Source organism: Chelonoidis abingdonii, chromosome 3, assembly GCF_003597395.2.
Source record: "Chelonoidis abingdonii isolate Lonesome George chromosome 3, CheloAbing_2.0, whole genome shotgun sequence".
Taxonomy (NCBI): Eukaryota; Metazoa; Chordata; order Testudines; family Testudinidae; genus Chelonoidis; species Chelonoidis abingdonii.
The window spans coordinates 98466146-98480558 of record NC_133771.1 but is presented as its reverse complement, the minus strand read 5'-3'; the positions used below and the strand labels follow the sequence as shown (position 1 = coordinate 98480558).

The 14413-nt window shown below is 44.3% G+C and overlaps 1 protein-coding gene across 2 annotated transcripts in view; it reads right to left on the bottom strand.

Moving 5' to 3' along the window:
- The window catches only part of NKAIN2 (sodium/potassium transporting ATPase interacting 2), an 809225-nt gene extending 797467 nt beyond the window's left edge, over positions 1-11758 (bottom strand). For both annotated transcript variants that reach the window (XM_032793396.2, XM_032793397.2), the window contains exon 1: positions 10961-11758. In XM_032793396.2, the coding sequence (XP_032649287.1) occupies positions 10961-11014 (54 nt within the window). In that variant the 5' untranslated portion in view covers positions 11015-11758. The remainder of the gene's footprint in view (positions 1-10960) is intronic.
- Between the last annotated feature and the right edge of the window lie 2655 nt (positions 11759-14413).

Genomic DNA, 14413 nt, shown 5'->3' with positions numbered 1-14413 from the left:
TCAGGGCACTGTTTACTAGGCCGCAGTGACACACACACACACCCTTTCCAGTAGAGCACTGTAACTCTATAAAGGGGATACAAAATATAAAGGTGGTAGGTATTGTTATATTGGAAGAAACACTGAGTTTGCCTTAGAAGTGATATCGTTAACTTCACATTGGTGTCTTCTTCACTAAACTCTACCATCAAGACCTTTGTAATGTGAAGGGAGAAAAAAAAAACCCTGAACCTTAACCTACTCAGGCACAAATAAGGGATATGATGAATCCAATCCTTCTCCCACTGATGTCATTGGTAATTTATTCAGTTCCTTCAATAAAAGCAGAATCAAACCATATGTAGGTAAAATGGCCTAAAAAGAGGAGCACTAGAAAGTTATCAGTGTAAGAAACATAAAACAATGTAACAGTCATTTTTTTCATCAGTAACATTCTTCTGACTTTAGTTTCCCACTCCAGTATTTCTCACTTAAATAACGTACAAATACATATATAGGAGAGCAACAGGTTGTGCATTACAGGTAAAATATGAGTTTAAAAGGAAGGACACTTACGAGGTATAGTATATGATGTGCAAATTTTAGTAGGAATCAACAGATAGTCAAACTGATAAACATTTCTCATAAGTTATTTATGAATTCAAAGCAATATTTGAAATTAAAAATGCATAAGTATGATGTGTGTTGAACAGAACTATTAGATATGCATGTTTACTTTTTAGTGAACACAGAGATCAGTAGTTTCCCCCTCTAGATGTCATTTCCAGAGAGTTATAGAATGTGAAATATTTTCAGATACCATCAAGACAATGGTATATTGCATATTTTTTTAATAAATTGGGTAGTGGTTTGGGACCTACTTGTTGGCTCTGGCAAGGAGGTGTCATTCAAGCCACTTTATATCTTCATCACTTTAGAGGTTAGAAGGAACTAGATCTTCCATCCTCTGACTCACCAGATATTAAAGCAGTATTATTTACCTCTAGAAGAGCAATGTTAGTCTATCCATATTTAAAACCAAAAATAACAACACTTCATTAGAACAAGAATAAAACATCTTTGATGGTTAAAAACTATTATACTTTCACTGAATTTCTCTACATACTCACTACTACATGAAACCAGTGAATAGAAAATGGTCTAAACACAGGGCATATCAAAGCAATCCCTGGATGGTTTTTGTCTGTTTTTAGCAGTGAAGCGGTAGAAGTGACAGCAATGGCTGTTGTCACACCGTAAATGTCAAACTAATCACACTATTTTCATCTCAGTAAAACACCATTAAACCAAGAAAACACGTAAACAACTTCAGGAAAAATCCATCAACACATATTTTATCAAACAAGATTTCATTAGAATAGGTGTCTAAGGATTTGGCTACACTTGTAGCTGTATAGTGCTGGTAGTTAAAGCTGTCTTCGTACAGCTGTGTAGGGAAAGAGCTGCAGTGTGGCCACACTGACAGCTACCAGCGCTGCAGTGTGGCCACATTTGCAGCATTTGCAGCGGTGTTGGGAGTGGTGCATTATGGGCAGCTATCCCAGCGTTCAAGTGGCTGCAACGTGCTTTTCAAAAGAGGGGGGTGGGGTAGAGTGTGACAGAGAGTGTGGGGGAGAGAGAGAGTGGATTTTTGGAGCAGACACTGTGTTAGCTCCCTGCAAATTCCAACCCCTTCCCCCATCCCTCTCTCATTCACTCTTAAATGCAAATAGCCTTCAGACTAGATAAGCAGCTGCTCCGACGGACTCCCTCCCCCGCTCCGCCATGCTGTTTCTCTCCTCAAGCAAACACTAGCTGTGGACATTCCCTGCCTGCCTCTGCTCGAGCAAACAATTGCTGTGTTTGTTTTTTAGATAAGCAGCTCTGGGAGCCCCGAATTCACAACAAAACAAAGAGAGTTCTTTAGTTAAAAGCATTATGGGAAAATTCCGGACATCAGTTACAGCGTAGTAAGATTAATCACTGTTTACACTAGCACTCCAGCGCTGCAGCACCAGCGCTGTTCTCTTTATTCCTCTCGTCCATGTGGAGTACAACCAGCGCTGTAGCCAGGGAGATACAGTGCTGTATGTGCCTTGCCAGTGTGGATGGGGAGTAAGTTACAGCACTGTAAAGCCACCACCAGCTCTGTAACTCTCAAGTGTAGCCAAGCCCTATGTTCAGCACTGCTCCATCTTGAAAATCCTGCTCAGGGCCATTATGTGGCCCAAAAGGCAGTTTTGAGTATTCTACCTCCCACCTATCATCACAGTGTCTGAGCATTTAAACTTAGGGCCATAATCAATGTCCGCTGAACTCAATGGGAGACTTTCTATCAACACTGGATTTGATTTTTAATAGCCATTTGAAGTTTTCTCAACCCTGTAATTAAAAAAAAATCCATTTGTACTCTACATCTGAGCATATATAATTTAATCACCTTTTCTATAAAAAATAACATTGCATCATTCATACTGGAAGTCAATCCATTACAATCAAATTACATGACGTCTCTTACTTCTAGTAATACTGAAGTTCTGTACCTGTTACCATGCATAACTCGAAAAATCTTAAGAAATAAAGATCTTAGTTATCAATCTGGAGTATTTTATCTGAATAACAGCACAGAAATATACTGTGTATCCCCCACCCCCTCAAGCTTTTACTCACCGAAAAGGTTTGCTATACATTTTCTTCATTTCAACAAAAGATGTTAGTTCTTTGACTTCTAGCTCAAGTCCTTGACTTATATAATCCTGACAACTTCTCAAATGCAGTCTGCAGCATTACACAGCAGCTTTCAAAAATATACATCTGTTGAATGTCTGCTGCAATTAAATCTGTGTTTACTTTCTTTGTACAGTTAGTGGCATCAGAAAATTTTGGGACAGAAAGAGGCTAGGGTGCTCATCTACATCCATTCAATTTTTCCCAACAAAATTAAAAAAAAACTACAAAGAATTTTGAAGAAGAAACAACCTGTTTTTAACCCATACACAATTCTGAAGGCATCCAGAGACCTAGTTTCAGAAGCAAAAAGAATCTTTGTTCTTGTAAAAAGCCTATGGATCTGGGAACTAAGGACCACACAAACTTTTTGCTCTAAGTGCAAGGCACATTTCTCTGACATGGCCTCCTCTAACATAAAAATATAGCAACATATGTGTCATTATCAAAAGAATTAAAAAACAAAAAACAGAAAAACCACAAAAAACCACTCCCTTGTACACACTTCCCAGCTGGGGAGAGGATGAAAGAACAAACGCAAACATGATGTCAGTTACTTAATCACTTCATGCACTGCTGGAAGGCAGTCAGATAATATGGTGAAGAGCATGGTGTAAGAAAATATCTAGAATGGAATGTTAATTATTCTGTAAAATTACCAGGTTAATATTGCTTAGGCACAACCCTGTGAGTTTTCTGATACAGCTCTGTAAGTGACCTCAGCTCTAACCTGGATAGCTATAGCTTCCTGGAGGACTGCAGATAATTCAGTGTGCAAGCTATTCAGACAACTACTTCTCTTAAAATAAGGATACTAATGATACAAAACTGTGCCAAATCAAGTGGGGTAAAATTGTGATATGAACTGCTAAAGACCTGAAATCACCATTCTCATTTCAGACATTAAGCTTGCATTCAACCTCAGTTTCTGACATGAAAAGCCTATACCTACAAAGCAAGAGAGATTCTACAAGTTTCCCAGTAATGATGATTTAAAATATTCTGTTTATGACAGATAAAAATGAGGATAAAGATTGCTTGCTGTTCAAGCCAAAAGTTGGTATGTTATATTTCTTGTTACAAAAAATGATCATTAAGGCACACTTGTTCTCCAAAGAATAAAGCTCTGTTCTGAGTGGTTAAATATATCATTGTTTTACAGTTTATGCAATAATTGGAAGAGAAAATACTGTAAATATGAAGGCTAGCACTGTGTGTACTGTAGATTGTACCTCTGACCATGAAAGACATACTGCAGATATTACTTTCTGATTCTATGGAATTCATTTCCTCCACTTGAAAATTTACAGGGCTTTATATCCAGCAGAACAAATATGTGCATACAGGTGCAACAGTGTAACTAAGGATGGGTTCACATACAGTACATCAATATCACACTTAATTATAGAAATTACCCCATTAGTGTTGTTTCTGAAATAAATTGTTTGAGTTTTCTTTACACCCATGTTAATAATTTGTGCAAGGGCATGAAACTCAAGTGAGTTTTTGAAGCAAGCTGTCAGAATCCATTAAGTATCTGATCACTATTTTAAACAGCATAAAGCACAGGTAAGAATTAAAGCCTACATCAGGGATGGGGAACTTGCAGCCCAGAGGCCAGATCTGGCCCCTTGCTCATCTTCATCTGGCCAATGGGCCGCACACGTTCAACTCACCTTCCCAGGAGGGCATGGAGACTCAGCACTTCCTTCCGCAGCAGGACAAGCGGGCACTCGCAGCTCTAGCCCTGCATGGGGCTAGTCAGCACTTGTGGTTCCAACCCTGGGGGGGGCGGGGGCGGCGCCTAGGCTTGAGGATTCCTGCCCTCAGTAGGCTGAACCAGTGCTTGTGGTATCCCCTACCATGGGGCTGGAGATGCAAGTACCAGCTTGTCCCACTGCAGGAGGAAGAGCCGAGCCTTCATGACCTGCCCCTCCCCCAGGCACGTGAGCTGAACGTGTATGGCCCGCCACTGATTTTTTCAGTGGGTCAATGGTCCCTAATACAAAAAAGGTTCCCCATGCCTGGCCTACATTTTCAAAAATGACTAGTGATTTTTGCTGTATCAATTTTTTGGGGTGTCTTAACTTTCAGAAAGTCCTGAGTAAACACCCTGTGAAAATCAGACCCCTTTAGAGCAACTGAAGTTGAGCATCCAAAAATTGAGGTACCCACAAATCACTAGTAACATTTCAAAAACCTGATGCCTATTTGTAAAGTGTATCTGTAAATTTTCTGCAAATTAAATGATGGGGCTATGCCTTTTTAAAAAAAAAACAACAAAAATTAATGAGCAAAATTTATTATAACCAATCAGGTATATGTGGATGGGGTGTCCACCTCACACAAGGGAGAGCAGGTTAAATTAGGTTAATTAACCTGAGATGCTGCACCTAGAGGAGAAAGGCTGATGGAGAATGGAGTCCAGCTGGAAAGGCACAGGCGGGGTTGGTATAAAGCCAGGAATTTGGTAGCAGAAAAGAGCAACAGGGGAAGTAGTTTGCAGTCACTCCTTGGGAGAAGGTAGGTGAGTTTAAGACTACAGATTTAGGAAGTCTGCAGAGCAGTTGGGCTGATAAATCCAGAGTGCGGGAGAGTGCATGTGTGCAGAAGATAAGAGCATAGACATAGGAAGGAGTCCAATGGAAACAGCAACAGGCTCTGGATGCAAGCAGATCATAGTTGCTAGACACAGGGGCCCTGGACTGGAACTTGGAGTAGAGGGTGGGGCTGGGTTCCTCTACCAACTGCTGAAGACTGCCTGGGATTGTCATCCAAGGACTTTGCTACCCTAGAAGGAGAGGACCTAGTGACCTGGCTGGAGGGCTGAGTCTCTAAGAAGGGGTATCTGAGTCCCAGATTGAGAGAGGCACCACAAAGTGAAGAAAGGGGCATTGGACTTGAAAGGAGCTAATCCCCAAACCAGCCAGGAGGAGGTGCCCTAGCAGTGAATGGACCCTGTGACAGTATAGAACACAAAGAAAAATGTAAATGGTGACATATAGAAATAGTATAAAATACTGTGCGAGACGGAAAATACCATTCATCTACTTACCTCTGGGAAGTGAGCCCTTTCCCCAATGAACAGAAGTGGAGTGATAAGCTATTGATTTCTGAAGAATTTTAAGTTCTACTTTAAAACTTCTAGCCTTTGCTTATGACGATAACTTCCAAGTTTGACAAAATGAAGTACCGTCTTCCTGAATTTCTTGCTGACCAGCTCAATGCTTCTGCCATTGTTCATAGCTTTTCCTCACAGTAACAGAGGGAAAATGAAAAGGCTCTGGCCAGTTTCATTACTGCTCTTTAGAACTTTATGGACAGCACTGAAACTGACAATAAGGCTGTTAGTTTCATTTTTCTGCTGATTGAGAAGACTGTAAGCAACAGCACAGGCTGCCACTACAGCTATTAATGGGAAAGGAGATCCAAAAGAAAAAAAGGCCGAGAAGTTTGGGAAGAGGTAGAATAGCGGAGACTTCCTCTTAAAGCAACATGGAATCTGCGTGAGAAGTGAAAGAAACAGAGACCTCAACTCACATACATTCATGCTTGGTGGCCTCTTGTGGAGGAGGAGAGAAATTTACAAAGAATCAGTTTAATATCTTTGAAGGATTAAGATGTATACTGAGGTTATTTTCATATACTAAATTAATTAAGACCGGGGACCTGACATGAGCAAAATTAACTCTCACCTGCTATAGATTCACAGATTCTAAGGCCATAAGGAAACATTGTGATCATCTAGTCTGACCTCCTGTATAATACAGGTCAGAGAACTTTCCCAAAGTAAATTCCTGGAGCAGATACTCTGAAAAAACATCCAATGTTGATTTAAAAATGGTCAGTGATGGAGAATCCATCACAACTCTTTGCACATTGTTCTAATGATTAATGACTCTCACTGTTAAAACTTTGCCTTTTTCCAATCTGAATTTGTCTAGCTTCAGCTTCCAGCCATTGGATCATCTTGTATCTTTCTCTGCTGGACTGAAAAGACCATTATTAAATATTTGTTCCTCCCTCATGTAGGTACTTATAGACTGCAATCAAGTCATCCCTTAATTTTCTCTTTGTTAAACTAAATGGACTCAAGGAGCTCAATCCATAACTATTTGGGAACCAGAACTGGACACAGCATTCCAGCAGCAGTCACAGCAGTATTATTTTTTTTTATTGGTTAACAAATGCAGAAGAAAATGAACTGTCAGAAGCTGCTTTGCATAATACAAGTGAGAGCACAAATAGGAGGGACTATGTATGTTAGGCAAGGGAGCACTGATCAGTGTGCAGTTGGAAGCAAACTATTCCTTGAGTATTTTGATAATTGATGATACAGTACATTGCACAAGCAGCAGGTGTTTAAATTGCATTTATGAAAATAATTCTGTGTTTGAGCAGGTGCTCTCAAGTGCATCTAACTGCATTCCTGATGCATTCTTTGAAAATTTAGCCTTTATGGTCCATTTCGGAGATTGGCCATACACTGTACAGATAAGCCTGCAGCAACTTTTCTAATGTTCAACAGTATAACATTGTATTACATATTCTGCCAAGACTAACTAAATCACCACATCTATACTAAGCAAATATGCAAAAATGCTTCTAACAGAAACACAGGTGCAAAACCCCTTTCCTTCCTTAAAATCTGAAACTTTTTTCCTTAGAAGTGTATTTTCTATGTTTTATAATTGTTTTGGAGATATACCTCTCCCATAGAGCTGGAAGGGACCCTGAAAGGTCATTGAGTCCAGCCCCCTGCCTTCACTAGCAGAACCAAGTACTGATTTTGCCCCAGATTCCTCAGTGGCCCTCTTAAGGAGGGAACTCACAACCCTGGGTTTAGCAGGCTATTGCTCAAACCACTGAGCTATCCCTCCCCCCTCACGTTTTTTTTTTAAATTAAACCATTGTTGTTTCAATAAAAAAAAATGTTCTCTGTTAAAAATGATGTGGATTAAAACAAATTACTAACAGTCAAGTAATGCTGTTCACAATATCATACCAGTTGACTTTTCTTCATTTTTTTAAAAATCATCTTCATCTGCATTAACATGGCTGCTAATCATGGGCTGAATCCTGAAAATTTAAGCCATTCTACTATATGGAGATTACAGTGGCATAGCTCTGGAGCCATAACTATGCCAGCACAGACGTGTATATAGATGCAGACTACAGCAACGGAAGAAGTTTTTCCATCACTGTAGGTACACCATCTCCCCGAGCAATGGTAGCTAGGGATTTGTCTACACTCGAAATGCTACAGTGGCACAGATACTCCCCTGCACTGCTCTAGCTCTTCAGTGCAGTTTTCCCATTGGCGTAGGTAATCCACCTACCTGAGAGGCAGTAGGTAGGTCAACAGAAGCAGTCTTCCATCAACCTAGCACTGTCTACGCCATTGTTTCTCAAACTGCGGTCGCCGCTTGTGTAGGGAAAGCCACTGGCGGGCTGGGCCGGTTTGTTTACCTGCCCCGCCTGCAGGTCCCTCCGATCGCAGCTCCCACTGGCCTCGGTTCACTGCTCCAGGCCAATGGGAGCTGCTGGAAACGGTGCGGGCTGAGGGACATACTGGCCGCCTCTTCCAGCAGCTCCCATTGGCCTGAGCCTGAGAAGGAGCCAGAATTTACCAATGTACATTGCCAAAGAGCCACAGTAATATGTCAACAGCCCCCCATCAGTTCTCCCCCAGCCCCTCCCTCCCACCCACGGCAGCCGCCGCCATCAGCACTCCCCCTCCCCACACCTCCCGATCAGCAGTTTCAGGCTCTGGGGGGGAGGGAGGAGGAATGAGGGCTCGGCAGGCTGAGGGGAGGGGATGGGGAGGGGTGGGGGCAGGGCCTGTGGCAGAGCCAGGGGTTGAGCAGTGAGCACCGCTCGGCACATTGGAAAGTTGGCACTGGTTGCAGCCCCGGAGTCGGTGCCAATAGGCAAGGAATCAGAAGTTAATATGCGAAGAACCGCATGTGGCTCTGGAGCCACAGGTTGGCCATCCCTGGTCTACACAAATGTTAGGTTGGCTTAACTACACAGCTCAGGGGTGTGGATTTTTCACATCCCTAAGCAATACAATTAAGCCAAATTAGTTTTCTAGTGTAGACCAGCGCTGATGTATAAGCAGTCCTTATGCAGTCACATCAATCAATCAATGGAAGTACTCATATGAGAAAGGGTTTGAAGGCACATGACCTACATCAATGCATCCCACATAAAGTGGGGGGGGGGAACACGATTTTTATAAAGTGAGAAGAGTATTCTTGTATGGCCAACTATATTTTTCACCTACTGAAATGTCACTACGCAGATGCGGTATGATTCAGGTGTTTTGTTTTATTAGTAATGTGCCCCCTCTTGTGCAGTAAAGAAATTAAAGCTTTCAGGTTTGTCAGGATACTGCGTACTGGTATGAGCTAACTGAAACCTTGTTATGGGTTAAGTTAAAAACCCCATGGAGATTGACCAGTCTGAATACACCTTTCAACTAGCATAACTGTAAATATAAGCTCCCACTTAAGACAAGGAGTACGTGAACTTACTGAAGAGCTTTTCTTGAATATTGTTTTAGATAGGGTTGGGGGTAGGGAGAAGGCAGAACAAAAGAAAAAACGGAGATAGGGACGGGAGATAGAGAGAGTGCCTGAAGAAACAGCTGACAAAGGTTGACCCTGGAAGATATATAAGGAGATGTTTTGGGATCACGGGTGCAGGCTCAAAGTACTCTCGGTCCTGTGAGTAAAAGAAGCTGTTTTCTGCTATTTGATTCCTTCTGTATTCAGAGACACAGGACTTTGTACAATCCTTGTAAATAAACTAAACTGCATCAGAGAAGTACCTGACTATTATCACTTTCTCCTCCTAACTGAACAACTAACTAAACGCTGATTTTTTGGGTAGCTGCTCAGGTCTAAAAGGGGAATAGTAGTGCCTTGCAGTCTACTTGAAATATATTGATTGTCAAAGATTTTATAAGCAATAGTGGAATACAGTACTTAGATTATATTCTACTTATCCGAGAGCCCTACCAAGTTAAGATAAAAGAGTAAAATAATATGAAACAAGATCCTCCATTATTTCACCTACTCACTCATTCATATACACAGAAGGATGAAGAATTAATCACAACATATATAAAGACCACAGACATTTGTGCTTCAGTTCAACTGATAAATCTATTTTTTATGTACTGATTTAGGTCTCTGAAATCCACTGTTTTCCTCTTCTTCTGCACTTGGAAGAATTGGTGTTAATGCTGGTTGCCGTTGATACTAGCTCAGGCTTTTCCAGCAAGACTACACAATAAGAGATAGAGGGGAGTGGGTAATGTGAATGATTTAATTCCTGATCAAGGTTAACTGCTTAAAGAAGTCCTCTACCACATGTTCCATACTTGGTCCATTTAAATTCAGAGAGGTGGCATTTTTTTTGTGGCTGGGTCCTTAGTGATATGTACTTGCATCACATTTAATCTGAATTCTACAAATTCCACCATACTCTCAAATCAGACAATAATCCAGCTGGAAATACTCATATATAATACAGAAAAATCCATTTCCTTTCTTTAGCATGTTAGCAGTTAATTAAAAGTTAATTAAAAGCCTTTTCTAAGTTATTGCACTTCTCTTGCATACTTTCTAAACTCAATACAGTCTCTATGTCTGATGGCTATGAATACAACATTTGCAATGCATTCTTGCATATTTTTTTCACTTCTGTAACAATGCAATGCAGTTAAACATCAGCCACTAATCTTGAAAGAAGAAACATATCCGCAGAAAAAGTCAGATGTAAATTCACTTACACCTGTGTGGCAAGCTGTTCATGACTAACAACAACAATGGCATTCTCAAACTAAGTGCTAACTAAATATCAATTTGCTGAAAGAAACCAGACACCAAGTTTAGCCAATGCCTGTCAAAACTGTCCAGCGGTTGTTGATTTTTTTATTAACTTTACTATATGTACAAAACTCTATAGCTGTCTAAGAAACACCTGTAACGGACCCTTTTTTCCAGTGAATATCAAAGGTTCCACCAGATCTCTCCCATTTCAGGGAGTCTTCCTCGTTTGGGGGGTTTATTTTAAGACAGCAGGGACAGTAGCGCCATGTGATGAATGATACCTTGTGTCAATGATCCACTGAAGTCTTTTTTTTTTTTAACCTTCCACCTCTCCCTTGCAGCCCATGTGTCAGCCTCTGCCCTGCACTTCTTTGCCACTATTGCCGAGGCACCGCATACAGCGCCGTGTCACTTACCAGTTGCATGCCACAGACAAAGATCAGCGTGCACCTGCCGCTGCAATAACCCATGGTTTCCAAGAGCCCTCGCCACGTAGAGCCCAACTTGATCCAATCAGATTGCGGGAGAGGCCAGGCAAACCTGCGCGAGGCTCCGGGGGCTTTCGCCTGCTGCCGCCACCACCGCCAGCGCGTCCCGGGAAGTGACAGGCATTAGGACCCGCTGCGCTGGGTTAGTAGCCGCAGCTGCCGCTACCTTCGCTCTCCCGGTGCACCACCGAGCGAGCCTCCAGCGAGCGCGTCGGCGGCAGCGCGGGGGGCAATGTTGCGCCAGGTGCCAGCAGGAGCAGCCGCGCTGTGCTGGGAAGCCCCAGCGGCATCTGGGCTTCAAAGCCGGCCCCCCAGCTCCGCTCGCAAAGCCTCCGGGGCGGCGGCGCTGCTGCACGGGGAGGCGGCGGGGCCGAGTTCAGTTCATGCTGAGTGAGGGGCTTCGCGAGGCAGTAGCGTGCACCCTTCCTCCTCCTCTTCCCCAGCTGGGTCTCGGGCAACGCCAGCAGCGGCCGCCCCTCTGCCGGGAGGCTTAGCCGGGTCTCCCCACTACCCCGGGCGAAGGCTTCAGCTGCTCCATGCGGCGCCGGCCAGGCTCCCAGCGCAGCAGCAGCAGCGGGAGAAGAACGTGGCACGGAGCTGGCGGCGGCTGCTCAGCTGCATGGCACTGGGCTGGCTCGCAACGTGTGGGCTGCTGCTGCTTTGCCTCCTCCAGCGCAGCCCGGCTGAGGCGCGGGGAGGGGAGGAGGGGTTCCCACTCTTGGGGCTCGCTCTGCAACAGACTTTGCTGCCCCGCCACACCTCCTCCCCTGTGGGGGTCCCCCCCACCAAAGGGGGAATCGTCACTTCCCCGAGCTCCCTCCCGGCCCTTCTTCCCGCGCAGCCGGGCGGCCTTGGCGATGGGCGGCGGGAGCTGCTGTGGCTGCCACACGCTCCGGTGGCAGATGCTCGCACGGAGCTTGCTCGGGGGGACGCTCTTTGAGTGAGGTACTGGGGCGGGCGGAGGTGGCGGCTGTGGCGGGGACACGGTTCTTCTTAGGGAGCCGCGGAGCCATTTGAGGCTGCAAGGTCCCCGTTCGGCCAGGCCCCCGCTCCCATTTTTGGAAGGGGAGGCGGTGGCTGCTGCTTAGAGAGGGACGGGGCGGGGGCTGAGCTCTCTGCTGCCGCCTGCCGGGACACCGCGGGGGGAACGGCGCGAAACGCGCACAGTGACACCGGGGGACCTGCCTGGGACTGTGTCCCCAGCGCCTCCGCCCCACGCCAGCTGGAGGGCGGCTGCCGGGATTGCGTCGCAGTACCTGCATGTGGCTGTTAAGAAAGAGAAGCTGCTGGCCATTCCCCCCTCCCCCCGCAGCTCTCCTTGCTCAACAGGGGTAGAAGAGCAAACGGGAGGGGGGGTGGACTGGATGAGGCCTGTGAAGCCCAAGGGCATGGAGAGGCAGGATGGCTGGAAGGGCTCAGAGCTTGGGAAGTGGGAGTGTTAGAGGAGAGGGGCTTAGGAAATTGGGAGTGGATTGGGGCAGATCTGGTGGAGTGAGCAAAAGGATGGGAAGACAAGGGAGGCATGGCTCAGTGGTTTGAGTATTGGCCTGCTAAACCTAGATTTGTGAGCTCAATCCTTGAGGGGGCAATTTGGGGCAAAAGTCTGTCTGAGGATTGGTCCTTCTTTGAGCAGGGGGTTGCACTAGATGACCTCCTGAGGTCCTTTCCAATGCTTACATAAGAACATAACATAAAAATGGCTGTAGGGGGTCAGACCAGAGGTCCATCTACCCCAGTATCTGTCTACTGACAGTGGTCAATACCAGGTGCCCCAGAGGGAGTGAAGCTAACAGGCAATGATCATGTGATCTCTCTCCTGCCATCCATCTCCATCCTCTGATGAACAGAAGCTAGGGACACCATTCTTTACCCTTCCTGGCTAATAGCGGAGTGAAGCAACAGGCATGATCATGTGATCTCTCTCCTGCCATCATCTCCATCCTCTGATGAACAGAAGCTAGGGACACCATTCTTTACCCTTCCTGGCTAATAGCCATTATGGACTTAGCCTCCATGAATTATTCCAGTCCCTTAAACATTGTTATAGTCCGCAGCTCACCAATCCCTTAGTAGAGTTCCACAAGATTGACTGTGCCTGTATGAAGAGAACTTCCTTTTATTTGTTTTAACTGCTACCTATTAATTTTCTTGGTGACCCCTGTTCTTGTCTTATGGAATAAGTAAATAACTTTTCCTTATCCACTTCTCAACATCACCATTATTTTATATACCTCTTCATTCCCCTGAGTCTCTTTTTCAAGCTGAAGGCTAGCCTCTCATTATTCCTCATGGACACCGTCTCTGAACCCCTAATCATTTAGTTGCCCTTTCCTAACCTTTTTCTATGCTAGAATGTTCTTTTTTGAGGTTGACGGAGACCACATCTTACACAGTATCAGATTCGGCATACCATATTGTATATGGCAATAATATACTTCTCAGGCTTATTCTCTATCTCTTTTAATATTCTTAGCATCCTGTTTGCTTGTGATCACTTCTGCACACTGCGTAGATATCTTCAGACAACTATCACGCATGACCCAGATCTTTTTCCCTGAACTCTTGTAGCTAAATTAGGCCCCATCATATTGATGTATTATTTGGTTATTTTTCCAAGTGCATTACTTTACATTATCCACATGAAATTTCATTTGCCATTTGTTGCCCAATCACTTAGTTTGGAGATCTTTTTGAAGTCTTCACAATCGCTTTGTCTATAAACTATCTTGAGTATTTTGTTCCTCGGCAAATTTGCCACCGTCACTGTTACCCCTATTCGTCAGCTCAGTTTATGATACATTAATCAGATGGTTCCTAGGACTGGACCTTGGGAACCCCCTAGTTACCCGCTCCATTCTGGAATTTTGACCTGATTCCTACCCTTGTTCCTGTCTTGTTACCAGTTCTCAATCAATGAAAGACCTTCCCTTTTATCCCATGCAGTGCCGAACTTCATGCTTTCTTATCCATAACTCGACCCCTCCACACTGGCGCTCGGTTGTGGGAGAGCGGATAGGTTCTCAATTGTCTGGAAAGGCTTATAACAAGTGCTGGTGTCCACGCGGGTCTGTTTTGTGACACTGATCTCTGTTTAATATCTTCCATCAACCAACTTAGATATTGCTAGATACCGCTTATTATAGTTTGCAGATGTACCAAACTGGAGGATTAGCAACTGCTTGGAGGAGCAGGTCATATTCAAAATGTATCGGCAATGAAGTCTGAGGAACGAGAAGGTTAACCCAAACCCACAAGGCATGGCCCTGAGCGGAGAGCTGCGACTCCCCCTCTCTAATTTACGTAAGAGCCTTGTGAGGACCTTGTCAAGGCTTCGGACTCTAAGTACACTATGTCCATGATTTCCGCCCTTGTCCACGTTCT